Source organism: Eucyclogobius newberryi, unplaced genomic scaffold, assembly GCF_026437365.1.
Source record: "Eucyclogobius newberryi isolate DKJ021-1_F unplaced genomic scaffold, fEucNew1.0.hap1 SCAF_12, whole genome shotgun sequence".
Taxonomy (NCBI): Eukaryota; Metazoa; Chordata; class Actinopteri; order Gobiiformes; family Gobiidae; genus Eucyclogobius; species Eucyclogobius newberryi.
The window spans coordinates 17,302,137-17,318,040 of record NW_027315746.1 but is presented as its reverse complement, the minus strand read 5'-3'; the positions used below and the strand labels follow the sequence as shown (position 1 = coordinate 17,318,040).

The 15,904-nt window shown below is 38.3% G+C and overlaps 2 protein-coding genes across 5 annotated transcripts in view; one reads left to right on the top strand and one right to left on the bottom strand.

Moving 5' to 3' along the window:
• Positions 1-10,277, bottom strand: part of LOC140356230 (sodium channel protein type 2 subunit alpha-like) — a 28,013-nt gene extending 17,736 nt beyond the window's left edge. For 2 of the 3 annotated variants that reach the window (XM_072441049.1, XM_072441050.1), the window contains exons 1-5: positions 5,813-5,917; positions 4,475-4,603; positions 4,290-4,381; positions 3,177-3,419; positions 2,375-2,438 (exon numbers count right to left, since the gene is read on the bottom strand). In XM_072441049.1, the coding sequence (XP_072297150.1) occupies positions 2,375-2,438; positions 3,177-3,419; positions 4,290-4,381; positions 4,475-4,603; positions 5,813-5,883 (599 nt within the window). In that variant the 5' untranslated portion in view covers positions 5,884-5,917. Of the gene's footprint in view, positions 1-2,374; positions 2,439-3,176; positions 3,420-4,289; positions 4,382-4,474; positions 4,604-5,812; positions 5,918-6,515; positions 6,635-7,405; positions 7,710-9,959 lie in introns of those variants that run through there. The other variant, XM_072441051.1, reaches the window with a different exon arrangement.
• Positions 10,278-11,491: 1,214 nt separating this feature from the next.
• LOC140356226 (WD repeat-containing protein 48) overlaps positions 11,492-15,904 on the top strand; it is a 6,470-nt gene continuing 2,057 nt past the window's right edge. The window contains exons 1-14 of one of the 2 annotated variants that reach the window (XM_072441044.1): positions 11,492-11,573; positions 12,560-12,700; positions 12,775-12,853; positions 12,987-13,199; positions 13,276-13,364; positions 13,483-13,584; positions 13,671-13,895; positions 14,725-14,799; positions 14,998-15,100; positions 15,180-15,277; positions 15,349-15,456; positions 15,528-15,624; positions 15,700-15,795; positions 15,878-15,904. The exon at positions 15,878-15,904 is cut by the window's right edge and continues 71 nt beyond it. In XM_072441044.1, the coding sequence (XP_072297145.1) occupies positions 11,532-11,573; positions 12,560-12,700; positions 12,775-12,853; positions 12,987-13,199; positions 13,276-13,364; positions 13,483-13,584; positions 13,671-13,895; positions 14,725-14,799; positions 14,998-15,100; positions 15,180-15,277; positions 15,349-15,456; positions 15,528-15,624; positions 15,700-15,795; positions 15,878-15,904 (1,495 nt within the window). In that variant the 5' untranslated portion in view covers positions 11,492-11,531. Of the gene's footprint in view, positions 11,580-12,559; positions 12,701-12,774; positions 12,854-12,986; positions 13,200-13,275; positions 13,365-13,482; positions 13,585-13,670; positions 13,896-14,724; positions 14,800-14,997; positions 15,101-15,179; positions 15,278-15,348; positions 15,457-15,527; positions 15,625-15,699; positions 15,796-15,877 lie in introns of both variants that reach the window. The other variant, XM_072441043.1, reaches the window with a different exon arrangement.

The window sequence follows — 15,904 nt, the reverse complement described above, 5'->3', positions numbered from 1 at the left end:
CGCCAGGAGACGGGACATGCAGCCCTCCTCCACCCCAGCACCACTTTTGCAGAGTCTATTTTTCTTCCAGGTCTTTATTTTAGGTGCTGGGGGGGAGATTCCAATCATATCCTGCTTTGCACCTACCTTTTTTTTTTATCATTCATTATCTTCTATTGCGTATAGTCTTCATTTGAGTCTCTCCATGTTAGAAATGTAAACTTCCACAGGTACTTTTATACTTTCTAATGTGGAGAGGGTTGTTGGGACTTCATGCTACTTATGTGCCTTATCTGCGCAAACCTTTGTTCCTCAGTTTTTTTTATGTGGTTATTTTGTTAAATAAATTATATGAATTATTTAGCAGCTTAAAAATACAAATATACTGTAGCAGCATTTAAGCCTAAATTTGACTCCAGCAGCACAGGCTGGACATTCGTGTCATATTGAGAGCAGCATAATTTCGTAATGGCTAGAAACATCTGGGTGAGAGCACTGCCCTGGTATAACAGCTGTACATGTCACCCTGCAGCTGAGCGGGCAGAGCCGGGTGGGCCAGCCAGGACCTTCTTCCAAGAATACAGAGTTCATTACAAAAACTGCCATGCATTTAGATGGTGACATAATATTATTGTGCTTATTATTTATTTGTGTATTTATTTATATGCTAACCTTTATAAGAACCCATAGTGATCTAGACCTCTTTTTCAAGGGTGACCTGGGGCAACTGCTTACATTTGCACACTGCGTGTAACTGTGAGGACATTCAGCAGTAATAAACTTTGATCCTTTTCTAATGCGACCTTCCCTTTGACCACATGTCGTGAACCCTCCATAACACTGACCTTTCCATATGTAGCATATTTTACAGCTCAGATTTTCTGTATTTGTGCACCACATAAGCAGATGAACATCTGTGATGCAAACAAAATGTTCTTGTGTGGAAGGTGGGGGCCGTGTTACATGCAGACATAAGGCTTCTCAAGGGTAAAAGTTGAAACTGTTAACAACAACCACAATCTGCCATAATCCTTGATGCACAGTGGCTTTAAGAAGAGAAGAGATAAGCATCTGTTTCACAGCTACAATAGGCACAATGGAAAAAGGAAAATCTTTTGGCAGAAACAAGTCATTCAGGCTAAAAAAAATGGGCTTGCATATAGGCAGTCTGTGTTAGTGTCATAACATATTCAAAGCTTTAATTTGAAAATCTACTCAGGGATTACTTGTTGGAATACACTCAAAAGATTAAAAGATCCTCTATATTTTGTGCCCTCTATAATGACCTGCTCAGTATTTTGTTGATCTTGACAGCCATCCTCAGAAAGTGTGCACAATGTGTTTATAAGTTTATAATGGGTCTTCATTTACGTATATATTTTGTTATCTACTATATCAAAGCGTCTTTGTTAAACCCCTAACACTCAAATAAGAATCAGGTTGTTTTTTTTACTTTGTGGACAAAATGTGTAAACGTTAATAAATGTCCTCAAATGGATACTGACACTCACAAAAAACTACATCAGACCTCACTTCCTGGGATTAAAGTGTATTGGTGGAGAAAGTGCAGATTAAGATGATAAAATGGTGGCTGAGTTGCAGCTTAGTTGATGCTGTTTTCAAATGGAAAATGTGATGTTACAAATTATATTTTGTATAATTCTAAAATCATAATACAGTGGTGCCTAAAGGAAGGCATTTGTTGAAGCAGCAGGATTTGGGTTTCATGCGGATGAGTATTTAGTTCAGTCCAACCCTTGAACTGGGCCTGGTCGCGCCGGCATCATGCTGTTGCACATGTTTCAAAGGCATTCGGATTTATAGGATTATTCACTCGGTAGACTGAGTAGCAATAGTTGAATGGTGTCACATTGTCCCTTTGATTGGAAAAAAACCTGGATATTTTTCATGATATTTTTCATTTTTTTTGCCCGTAGGCTTTATTTGACAGGAAATGGGGATGAGATTGGGGAAGGACATTGCAGCAAATTGTCGCGATCCGGATTTGAACTCACAAAGGCAGATACTCGACCACATCAACATCAGATAAGCTTCACATTTTAAGATATAAGTACATCGCAAACAAGAGCATTAACTAAATGGTTCACGGTATAGAGCTTTTGAGAAGAGTTCCTTTGGAGCGATTATCCACACCACGTGGTCTTCTGCACACTGCCTCATGCTATGCCCAGCCTGACCCCACCCTGCCCATACGCTGCTGCCCGACTCACAAAGAATAACACGCTCCTTCTTTTATCCGCGTGTAAAGCCACTGCTCAACCTGCTACAGCCAACCAAACACATGCAAGGAATCCAAACCATGAAACTTTAAAATAACATTACATAACGCAGTGGGGATGATTAAGTGTCATAAGCACCATGAGCTTTCACTTACCCGGCATCACTTCCGTATCCGCAAATTAAGGCATCCTTTGCTCCTTCGACTTTGTAGAAATTTTCTGGAAAAGTAAACAGTAAAAGTTTAGTTATCCCTTCTTCTTTCATTATTATTGGCGTACTCATATATTAATCTTAACTATGGGTGAAGATAATGGTCACTTCTCTCACCAAACACAAGACAGAAGAAAAGACAAGAGAGGGAGTTTTTTGTATGCTGGGTAATAAGGGGACTCATCGATTATGCTCCTCGAGACAAAAATGCAAAATAGCCAGACGCCTTGAAGATAGAGGCGACCAACAAGATCATATCAAAATCATATCAAGTTTATATTGTAAAAGGAGAACTTTGTGTCAAAATGAGACCGCTGTCAGCATCTAATAATCAAGTATTTTATTTCACTCTATCTCTAATTTCTAATTAAGAGCCGCCAACTCTGGCTTCAATTTGTATGAGAAAAGCAGTGCTGAAGATGCACGAGGCCGATGCATGTGGATACTAGAAACTAGAAACTAGTTACTTCCTCCTTTTGCCGTTTGAAAATCAGGTAATGCAGCTTAAAAAAACACACACACACACACACCCGCACACACACACACACGCACGCACACACACACACACACACACACACAAAACAAACAGGAACTTATTTCTGTACTTTTCATTTTACAGTTCAGACACTTTTTGTGCAAGATTTTCAGGCATGTTATGGCACATGTTTCCTTTCCTTTTATTTTTTTCTCAGATCTTTTTGCTCCTTTTCTGATTGAAAACTGATGATCGTCTATCAATGACTAACCTTCGCTGGTGAGGAAGTCCTCAGTGGAGCCCCAGGTTTTGTTGTTGCACACGAAGGATGCGTTGAAGCTGAGAGAGGAGTTGAGACAGTGTTCTAAGCTCCGGATGCACTTCTGCCGCAGCAGGCCCATGAAGAGCTGCAGGCCGATCAGGGCAAAGACACTCAGGCAGAAGACAGTCAGGATCATGACATCTGCCAGCTTCCTCACGGACTGGATCAGAGCGCCAACGATCGTCTTCAGACCTAGACCGAGGAGATGGATTCAGCAAAGGGTCAGCAATAGGGTTAGGTTAAGCCAAACCTTTTCTGAATAGTCTTAGAATGGTATTGATATTATTAAAGTGGTAGTAAAATTGTAATATTAAATAAACCACTATTAATGATTAGTGTTGAAAATTCCATTATAGATAAAAGCATTTTTACTGTCATTGTAGTATCAAAATCAATTTTAATCTGAAATCAAAGCTTAAATTTCAAGTATTGTGACAACACAAGTTGAGTAACAATGTGGAAAATATGTGGATTAATGCATTTTCATTTTATTTTTTCAGTGAACTGGACTCAAAACAACAAAACCAGTCCAGAACCAATTATAAGTCAAAAGGTTGGTCACAGAGGTCAAAAAGTTTAAGAATCCCTATGCCTTAATCATGTTTCAATGTACCCTTAGTATTTTACTATTTTTATATTGCATTAAAGAAGCTTCTGTTGCTTCTGAGAGTTCACACGCTGCAACAAAATGTTGGAATAATCTGCCAGACACTCAGACTAAGGCCATTTTAAAAACCTAACTGGCAACCTTACTAGTCACTAGTCACTACGTAACTTTTATGGTGAGAGGGTCTATCACCCTGTTGGTCTTCATGGAGATGTTGGTTCTTTGCCCACAAAAGCCTCCACAGTATGGCATTACAATGATCTATCTTGCATTTATTAAATTATAGGTGTGTTTTATTGCTTAAAATATAACTTGAAAAACATGCATTCTTAATATTAGTGGTATGAGTGAGATTGAACCTATCACTTGTCTCCAAGGAGATACCAGGCGAAGCAATGACAATCTTCATAGAGACGTTAGTCAAGTCCTAAACTCAAATAATCAAGGTTTCTTACCAGGAATCACTGAGATGGTTTTTAGGGCTCGTAGGACTCGAAAGGTTCTTAAAGCTGAGACGTTTCCAAGATCAATAAATTCGGTCACATACCTGAGATAAATAAATACAAGTACATACAACTATAGATTCAATATTTAGTTGACTTGTATGTGGTATGAAATATAATTAAGAGTAGTTACTCACGCCATAACAATCACAATAAAATCAAGCCAGTTCCAAGGGTCTCTCAGAAAGGTGAACGGCACCAAACAAAAGCCTCTTGCAAATATTTTTATTGCCGACTCAAATGTGTAAATTCCTGTGAATGTATACCTGCCAAGACGAGAGAAACAGAAAATAAACCAAAAATACCAAAATATTTGAGTCATTTTAATGCTAACAGAATTTGCAAATGCTCATGCTTCACTAATCGAATGCCATTAAAAATACATGTTTCAGTTAATGGCGTTGAAACAGAAAATAGTTGTATAATACTGCATATAAACAGACCCTTTAAAGCTTTGTAAACACATTCATTCAAAATTCCGGAATAAAGGCAAAAGTTGAACAAGATGCAGTTTTAATGGACCCACAGAATATCATTAAACGTTAAAAAATCGTGGTGGTTTTGTGATAAAACAGTGATATTGGTGCATTGTTAAAACATTACAAATGTATTTTACCGTTTGTTTAATATGATATTGGGTGAATCTCAAATAAATTTGTATATTAGTATTAGTATTTTTCTATCCTTTGTAATACACAAGCAAAATATCTGACATTTCTACAGTGGAAATTCAGAAATGCTGCTTATCACAGCAATTTGGATTTGTTGTCAGTTAATCATTCAAAAAGTATAATGGAATTTCATTTTAGCCTCCAGTTGCCTCCATACCGGAATTTTGATAACATGGATTTTAAAGGGCCAATAGGTTGCGTTCATCACAACATTCAAGAATCCCCATAGTTTAAATGGAGCGGGACACAGCTCAGAATCTGAAGGATGAATTTGTTTTTTCATTGTTGATCCGACTTATAGTTAATATCTCTAATAGTAACTAAATAATTACATGAAACAAAAACTGGCCCAAAGTTCAATGTTTCTCTGTCAGCTTAAATAAACAAAAGGCAAATACTGAAACAAATAATGATTTGACTCAATGTTTGTGGATCATAAGTTTGGAGGTTTTGTTGCAAAAACAGTGAATTATATGTAGACCTCTCTGTCTTATCACATAATTCTATTCTAGAATGTGAACGCAACATATTGAATTTATTATGATGAAACCTATTTTGTTTTTTCAACATGTACATACAACAGCAGGTTTTCCTTGAGAAGCAGAATTGATGTCTGAGATGATAGAACCTCACCACATGACTTCATGCAATGTTTTGCATTGTTTTGTTTTATCTCTTTATTTCATGCACCATTTACTCACATGTGACCAGCTTCAGTATTCACTGACAAAACAACCACCAAACCTCCACATTAGATCTCGGTGGCCAGAGTTGAACAGTTGTTCATTGTTGTTCAGTACTTACTCCAGGTACTTGGTCCATGTGGGGGGATCAGACATGGCCATGAAGAAACAGTTGGTCAGGATAGTGCACATAATGAACAGACTGAATAATGTGGAAAGAGTTAAGGAACATGACTGAAGATTTGAATCAAACAAATAAAAGATAAGGTCCCAAAACTTAACCTTATACAAACAAATATCACTTTATTATTTATTTTATTTCACTCATTTAAAGTAGTAAGTTAAACCAAATAGCTGAAATCATACAGTTTCATTGAGGAGTTAAGAAACATCTTTATGCCATTTCTGATTTGTTCAAACAGGTCAAAGAAGACAACAATATCTGTAAATTTAGAAAAAGATATTCATACTACTAAAAGTGTTATTATGAATGAAACCCTGAAAATATGAAAATGTCTGATAATTATATCTCAAAGTCTCTGCCAAAAGACAGAGGAGCCGATCTGCCCGGGGAGCACAAATCATCTGAGAACTAACAGGCCGCCATCACATGATGCAAAATCTCCTTGCTCTTATTTCATTTCAGAGATTAAAAATGGGATATGCAGGGATTTAGTTTGCGATTCCAAAGTGCACCATTACAAAGCAGTTTCAAATATTGGACTACAGTAAAATACCATTGAAGACTATTATTAAATGGCTTGCAGCTCATTTTGACGATATGTGTGCATGTCTCTGAAGAGACAGCTGAAGCAAAAGGATATGAATGCACTAACACTTTGATAGCAATGGACCTCAAGCAGTGTAATGGAGTTAATAAATAAATTGCAGATGTGGCACTAAATCTGAAGATGGCTTTCCCTTTGTTAAGTACTATAAATGTCTAGAAAAGACAGAAAGAATAAACAGTTAGTGACAATAAAAACTCAACATCAACATGCATCAATAAGAGCTCTGTGTTAAGGGACTGCAATTGAAAATTAGCTTTGCAGATAAAACTGGCACCTTCTAGAAATGTTCATTCTTTGCACTGTCTCTGTTTAAATAAATGAATGAATAAATAAAATACATTTCAGCAGGAGAAAGCTTCACTCAAGACTCCTTACCTGAAAAAACAGATTGATCTAAATATTTTTTCTAAATATTTTTGAGTATCAAAACAAAGAGTCCCCCAGAATGACTGCAACGTCCTTTCATCCACAGGCGACCCATTAAAAACAGCAGCTTTCTGCTGACTGTGCAAACAAAAACTTGAACCAAATCCTCTTCTGTGTTCACAGCAGATCGGCTCAGAGCTTCTTTATGGACCTTATGTCGGCAGTGTTGGGCTGAACCAGGACAGTCTGAGGGTGTCATATATTTACTGATCTAATCTGCTCTGCCCCTTTGAAAGTAGTTTTATATAAACATATAGCAAATTAAATAATAGGACTGTTGCACTTTTTAGACAACTTCAAAAAAATATATGGGAATCAATACTTGTGATTTCAATATTTGTATTAATAGATATATAACAATTATAGCATTTGTATGTGATGTGATTGATTGAATCCAGGTAACTTTCCTTGCATTCTCATTTTCACATTTCACTGCTCTGGATTTTGACACACATGTAGTTTATACTTTTATCCTGAACCATTCAATAGTAATTTACCCTCTGGTTCCTGTAGTATGGGTCGATATCCTCCAGCGGCACTCCGACAAGGTTTGGTGGGATATCTCCGTAGATGCGGGGCAGCTGTTTGCCTGCCTCCAGGTCGACCCTGGCTCTGAGAGGCTCTGAGTTTTTCTGGGCCTCCACACAGAGCTTGGCCTTCTTGGCCTGCTCCTGCGAAATCCTCTGCTCCATGGCAGCCAGGGATTCGCGAGTGAACCGCCGCAAGGCATCATGACCCGTTGGTAACAGAATGGCTGCCATCTTTTCATCCTGATTCCCCTGTACTAGAATTTGCTCACAGCTGCATGTAGACAGAAGAAACATCACTATTACTGAACAGTCCAGGCAATCATTAATGTTCACTATTGTACAACATGCATAATCTTCATTAGTTTAGCCCCAAATAGACGCAATGATCTGACATGCGTTTTGACAATGGTCAGGTATTGGTGAAAATGCCAAGAAGGGCCAGTATTGTGTCATGGAAGGCCCTGGCTGCAGAGCGCGGTCAAATAGCCCAGCAGTTTCAGGAGCCGCGGCACTGCCATATAGCCTCATGGCTAACCCTAACCTTAACCCTAACCCTAACCCTAATCCTAACCCTAACCCTAACCCTAACCCTAACCTTAACCCTGACCCTAACCTTAAGCCTAACCTTAACCCAGCGCAGTCTAAAACGGCGAGGTCAAATAGCGCAGCAGTTTCAGGAGCCGCGGCACAAAATAACATGGCAGTTTCGGCCGCGCGCCGTGGCTCTGTAGACACTCCCGTCATAGAAACTATGACAATGTACCTGTAATCAAAATTTGCAACATAGAGACAAATTCTAACTCCAGGCCAGTCATTGTGGACCCTGCATGTTAATGTATGATTTGGTTAAAATTATGATCCGTAAACCTCTTAAACGTTTCCTGTCAAACATAAAAAGAATAAGCACTTTATTAAACAGCATTTATGATCAATTGTATTTCCATGTCCTAAAATGCATTGACACACTCACACATCATCCACGACACTAATGCGTTCATTTGATCTGCTTATTTGGCCCAGAGTGATCGAGCTGAGCTCTCTCATTGGGTGAATGATCCGCAGCATAATCCAACAGTCGAAATAAATGCGTTGTTCAAACATGTTGCAACAACAGCAACTACTGTATGTACATCTCATTCAAATGCACATTTGATACATATGCAGTGGAAAGTATTAGATATAAGCAGTGTTTTAGTCAAATTAAATGTAATACCATGAGAGCCAGATGTGTTTTGACTCTTACCGCTAGAAATAATGATTATTAGATTTAAAGTGATGCATGGCAGTTTTGCCATGCATTTAAGCAACCGGACTGACAGCAAAATGCCCTAAAGTCACCTACATTTTAAATGTAATATTTTGGTTCATTAAAAAAAATATTTAGTTAAGATTCAAAGAGTGTTATGTTCAATGAGTTACCATGATATATCAGAAACAGTAGTATGTATTAAATATAATATAAATAACTGTTTACAGCTTTCAGCAGCTAGAGTACACCAAAGGCACCCTAAACCTAAAGCTCTGACAGGAAACACACAGATCACAGCCTTGTCTCATCAAGGCCAAATCTGACTCACCCATTTGACTTAAATATACATGTGTGTGCGTAAAACAAATGCCTGGAGCGTTTCTTTCTGTTGTCCATGCACTTTTACTTGTCTTGGATGATTAAAGTTGTGTCCTTCACTGGACTTATGGGGTCAAATACTTAAGAGGGTTATTTCAGGGTAGGATGACAGTGCAAGTATTCTAGTAGTTGTTCACAAACAACATTAATGTTATTTATAACTGAAGCGATCTATTATTAATGTGAAAGGGCAGGGCCAGGGCTGTAAATAATAAGTAATTGGGTTTAATAAGCTGTCTTTGTGGAGATGGCACCTGATGGCAATCTGTGTGGATGAGTTCTCATAAGTTTAAGTTACATTGTGTGTTATTACAGCTGTGTGGTCATGTACAGTCTTGAGACACTAATAAACTTATGACTGGCTTCAGCAAATTAACTCCCTTTGATGATGACATTGACAAACGATGACTACTGCCTCAGTCCTGTTTAGTGTCATGTGGTAAAGCCTGCACAAACGTCATATCAATCCACAAAGACACACTGTGACCTGTTTCTCACTGAAGTCATGTTACTTGCATGGGACGGAGCACTGAACTGACTGCCTAACATTGTAGCAACCTTTCAGTGTAATTGCACTGGGAGCTTAAACAGGAGTTACATGGGTATAGCAGCTAAATCTAGATGATTATAGTGAAAAGTCCCTCTTTTTGTTTCTCTAATCATTTTGAGAATATTGATTGTATTCCTTGGCTAACCATCTTTATGTAACATAAACATTTATACAGCAGGCAGGTGGACACGTTGGTAAATTAATAAAAACTAACAAAATAATTTCACAAGTAATAAAACTAGCTGTTACCCAAAACTTGTTTTAAGTTTCTATTTTTTCATTTTATTTTGATGGATAGTCTAAATAAAACACAAAACAAATACAAATATGAGTTTAATACTTACATGAAATACTGGGATTTACAGTTTTGTATCCAGGATATAAAAGGAGAAAACAGACCCTCCGTGCGAAATCCATGTCGTCTTTTCAGAGCTCATTTTGCTTCCTTGAGATCTCCGTGTCCCATAAACAACGGGATAAAGTGCATTTTGCTAAAACGGAATAATTTTACGACCCCAAAAAAACTTTCAAAAGAGTTTCAGCGTTTATCTAGGCTTGACAAGTTGTTCTAACCCCAATTTCATAAATGTTTTCCTCCTTTTTCCATGAGAAGCGCTTCCGTGTTCAGCAGCAGAGGAAAAGTCCAGCTCAGAGGATGCTGCGCAGCGGCAGGAAGCGCACCTCCATTTGCCCTTGAGCGCGTCAAAAGGGGGAGGATGCCCTGGACCACAGAGGATTACTGTTGCTATAGGGCTCCAATGCAAAAGACACCATGGGCCTATAAAGGGACCTGCTGCATGCAAAAGCACCAAATATTTACTTTAATAAGTTTTAGCAGTTAAACGCAATAAAGCAGCCAAATCAGCCATTCTGCATGTGTAATCTACACCACAGTCTAACTATATAAATGACATAAAATAAACAAATAAGTAACTAAGACAAGCCAGGCCTAACTTAATCTGAATATTTTGGACATGCTAACGCTAGTTCTAGCCTCCGTGCACAGCTGATTGATTTTGTTCGACCTATAGAACAATGTCCTGTTTTTTAAAGACTGTAAATGCTTTCAAAGGCCAATGGAAAGTTATGTTACCTCTACGGATGAGCGTAGGCTACGAAGCGGAAGACGTTAACCCAATTTGGATTGCTTTGTTTAATTACTAGTGGAAACTTTCAGTCAATCTGTGATCATTGCCGGTCCCATAATGTGGCCACTGTCACAACAGGGTATGTATTGTAGCAAGGTCTTGAGCTCCCTCTGGTGTCGACTGTATGTACTGCATAAAGTACCACGATCAAATTCTAGCTTGATCCGTAACAACTAGAATCAGAATCAGAAAGGGTTTATTGCCATTGTCAATGAACAGAATTCACAAACATAGGAACTTGTCTTGGTGATTCGGTGCAAATTAAAAAAAGAACACTGAATAAGTCAAAAATAGAAACAATTTAAATATGCTATGGGATAAAAATGACAACAAGCTATAAGATAAAAAATAATAACACAAACAATTGGCTTAATACGTACACAAATTTACTATGGTTATGGGTTAACTAATGGTTCGTGATACAAATAAGAAATTAAAATTAAATTATAGAATTAAATAGTTTCCTTTTTTCTTCTCATTGAACAATTTAATTATCGTATTATTATCTTCATTTAGAGAAGAAGCAAATGAATGGTTTATTAGCGAGGCGTGTGTGTGTGCGCGCGTGTGCGTGCGCGCGCAAGCGTGTGTGTGTGTGTGTCTGTGTGTGTCATGGTGTGTGCGTGTGTATGTGCGTGCGCAAGCGTGTGTTTGTGCGCAAGCGCTGTGTGTGGGTAATGTAAACAACATTACCCACAAACCTGAGGTGTGAGTGTTTTCTTTATTTCCCGGATGTAGTATCACATGAAGTGACTGTCAACATGCAAGATGGCCACGCATCACAGGCAAAATGCTGCTGGGCGGAGAAAAGTACAGGTGGATTTATTATAGCTCATGATTTGTGCCTGTCTGACGCGACATTTTGGACTTGATCTTTGCAGTGTTGTTTAGAAAAAGTTATGTCACATCAGAAGCCTGTCCTTTTACATGGGGCTGCTCTTCTGAGTCATGACTTCAGCCGGCTAACCTTAGCTTAGCCGCACTAGCATATTTGGCTAACGCTGACGAATAAATGTGTGATTTTTAATCGCTATTGCTGGAATATAGATGTAGGCCAGTTTCAGCCCAGTGTTGCTGTCATCTGTATTGTTCTGCTTTAATGATTGTCGCATTTTCATTGAGGTTTTATTTCCCCACGGGAGCTAAAATGAGACTAGCATGACTCTCTTGGCTCCGTCTAATTGCTGGAGTAATATACGCTCTCGGTGGTTTTGGACACTTCAAACCCTAAATGTTTGAGTTTCATATTCATTATGAACTTGTTTCATTTTGATAAAGTCATATAGTGGCCCTGTGCTTTGCATTTCTCCCGCGCACTCCTGGTCTAATTTAGCTTTGATCTGAACCCAAAACATTGTATGTTATTCTGGTATCCCTCTTCCAAACTAATAACGCGTCTACGTTAAATGCCATCAAATCAGATTGCAGGTCAATGGCTATGTTTATATGCACACCCAAAATTTCCTCGTTCTCTGATTTCTGGCACTATCATATTATTGAAATGTAAACGGTTACTTGTTATTTGATGAAGGGAATCAGATTTATTTCTGAGAAAATCATGAAATATAGGACAAACTGATGTGACAAGGACAAATTTAAACAAGATTATGTTCAAGATTGAGAAATAACTTTTTCTCCAAATACAACCATTACTCTAAAAAACTATTGATTCACTTATACAGTTACTCAGGTGTTGATTATCAGTAAAGGCAGAAATCAGATTTTGTCATTGGATAATTGGACTATTTCAGTTTCTGATTTTTACTGGCCATGTAAATGTACACTCTCTGTTGCAGGTGTCCTATGTTATTAGAGATGAGGTGGAGAAGTACAATAGAAATGGGGTGAATGCACTTCAATTGGACCCAGCTCTAAATCGGCTCTTCACAGCTGGACGGGACTCGATCATCCGGATATGGAGTGTTTATCAGCACAAAGTAAAGTCATTTATCACTAATGTTTAGATCCTACGCAGTATGTCAATCTTTTTTTTTGTTTTTTTGTATTGCAGCAAGATCCATACATAGCTTCAATGGAGCACCATACAGACTGGGTCAATGACATAGTACTGTGTTGCAATGGGAAAACCTGTAAGTTGGAATTGTTTTATTTATTTTTCTGTATATTTTATGTTTTTCTTGAATCTCTATACTTATTGAGTACATACACATGCTGCTGAAGCTTTTCTATGAACTTAACCAATTGTTTTTCATGTCATTATAGTAATATCTGCCTCATCAGACACTACTGTTAAAGTATGGAACGCACACAAAGGTTTTTGCATGTCAACGTTACGAACACACAAGGACTACGTAAAAGCCTTGGCGTACGCTAAAGACAAAGAGCTGGTGGCGTCGGCAGGCCTGGACCGGCAGATCTTCCTCTGGGATGTGAATACACTAACGGCTCTTACTGCTTCCAACAATACAGTCACCAGTGAGTGCAGAGCCGACATCCAGCTCACGACATTAATATGTGCCCATTTATGTATTAATTCTTTGTCTCTTTACAGCTTCCTCACTCAGTGGAAACAAAGACTCCATCTATAGTCTGGCAATGAACCAGATGGGCACAGTTATAGTATCTGGATCCACAGAAAAGGTTTGCCAAATGAAATAAATCCTATCAATTTGGCTTTGATTTCATTTCCCCTCCTCGTTTAGCTGTGTTAACTCTCTCTTGAGTGTGCAGTTAGGTTATTACTATGTTTTTTTTTCAGGTCCTCAGAGTCTGGGACCCAAGAACATGTGCAAAACTGATGAAGCTAAAAGGTCACACGGACAACGTTAAATCTTTGCTGCTAAACCGTGACGGCACTCAGGTAAAAACACCATGAAAAAAGTGGCTTCTAGCTGCTATGTTAACGCAGTTCAGCTGAATATATGTAACCTTGTTCTTTTCTATTAGTGTTTGTCAGGTAGTTCAGACGGGACTATTCGACTGTGGTCCCTTGGTCAGCAGAGGTGTATCGCCACCTACCGCGTGCATGACGAAGGTGTTTGGGCCCTGCAAGTGAATGAAGCTTTCACACACGTGTATTCAGGTGGCAGGGACAAAAAGATTTACTGCACTGATCTACGAAACCCGGACATCAGAGTGTTGATCTGTGAAGAAAAAGCTCCTGTGCTCAAAGTAAGAATAATGACAAAATTACGGAAGCGTAGAAATGAGTTGTAGATATTTCATGTTGGTTATCTTGTTAGATGTTGGGTTGTCAAAGGTATCAAAAATCAGATGCTAATCGATACTAAAACTAGTAACAAATCTATACACTGAACTTTTCTGAACAAGTACTGATACTAAAATGAGACAAACATTGACCTTTTCAGAACAGTTTTAAAATTACTTTGAGCTTTATCAGAACTAGTAAAAGACCACAGGGTTTAAGCCAGAAAGTAATATTATTTGTGTGTGTTGAAATTGTCATTCATTTATCTAAAACTTTGTTCCCCCCCAAAAAAACTGGTATTGAGAATCGCGTATGTTTTCAAAACCTGCTTTGAAATTTTAGTATTTAAGTGGTAACTATAGTTGGATGTTTTAGAGTGTGTTTAGGGTGTGTTCACGCTTGACCTTTTCTGGTCCTGGCTTGAGCTCATCTTAATCCTGATGTAGACCTATTTTGGTCCTGTTTTAGTCCTGGTCTATTCCTGCTTTAGTTTCCGAATTGGTCTCATTTCAGTCCTAATTTTGATGCAGTGTTTGCATAAAGTCTTTATTGCAAGTGCAAACAATACATCTGATTTTTGAGGGGAATTTTTTTGTCCTGGAGTAAAAATAGTTGAAAGCTTTCCACTAATCCTAAAAAATAAGTACCAAAATACAAAAACAGCATTGTTATTATGGCTTGTTTATAAATTTGTGATTTGATTCATAAATTGAAAATACCGTAGTATTTGTTAATATATTGTTTATTTATAGCTGTAAATTAACAACATTTTGTGTCCGTCCTTTTGCTCAGATGGAACTGGACAGATCCGCTGACCCACCGCCAGCAATCTGGGTCTCCACCACCAAGTCATCCGTTAATAAATGGGTAAGCATGAAATGTTTGAGACGTGTCATGCACAGCTCTACCGTATTAAAGCTGCTGGAATCTACTGTTTACAGAGACTAGTTTCTGTGACCACACCTAATGTCCTTCTGCATTCCCTTTGTCGAAATATGTCTAAAAGCAAAATGTGTTGGACTTTAAATGGTAAATAATATGCAAATGTGTATTTTCAAACTATAGTCTTTAAAGGGAATGCACAACTTCAGATCATCAGGGGAGTATGACAATGACTGCAGTACACCGCTGACACCACTTTGTACACAGCCAGAACAAGTCATAAAGGGTAAGCTCATTTTAAAAGTATAAATGTAATTCATAGGTAAATTATGTCTGGTTAGCTCATTTGAACTGTGATTTTGAAGGAGGTGCAAGTATTATCCAGTGCCACATTTTGAACGACAAGAGACACATACTCACCAAAGATACCAACAATAATGTGGCATTCTGGGATGTCCTAAAGGTAGGGTTAGCTCAACATGTAAATTATTGTTGTTTTAGCTGTCTGGCTGGATGACCTGGGTTTTTGTTCAGGCTTGCAAAGGAGAAGATTTAGGCAAAGTGGAATTTGATGAAGAGATTAAAAAACGCTTCAAGATGGTTTATGTGCCAAACTGGTTCTCTGTTGATCTGAAAACTGGAGTGAGTTATTTCTGCTGCTATGACATTTCATAGTTGGAAAACCTTTTAAAACTTGCGTTGTGCTTCTGTAGATGCTCACAATCACCCTGGACGAAAGTGACTGCTTTGCTGCCTGGGTTTCGGCAAAAGATGCTGGTTTTTCAAGCGCTGATGGATCTGACCCAAAGTGTATGTTTTATTACGTAAGCATTCTGATGAACGTAATGTTCATGATTAGTTATCAGCTTTGTTGTATTTGTGCAGTGAATCTGGGAGGATTGTTGCTGCAAGCCCTTCTGGAGTTCTGGCCCAGGACTCGTATAAACCCAATGGATGAGGAGGAGAATGAAGTTAACCACGGTACATGTCTTGTGCTCTTTATATTCTCGTTAGAGTACAGCATTTACAGAAATCTGTGCCTCAAGAGATTTCTTTGCTGCAGTGAATGGAGAGCAGGAGAACAGGATCC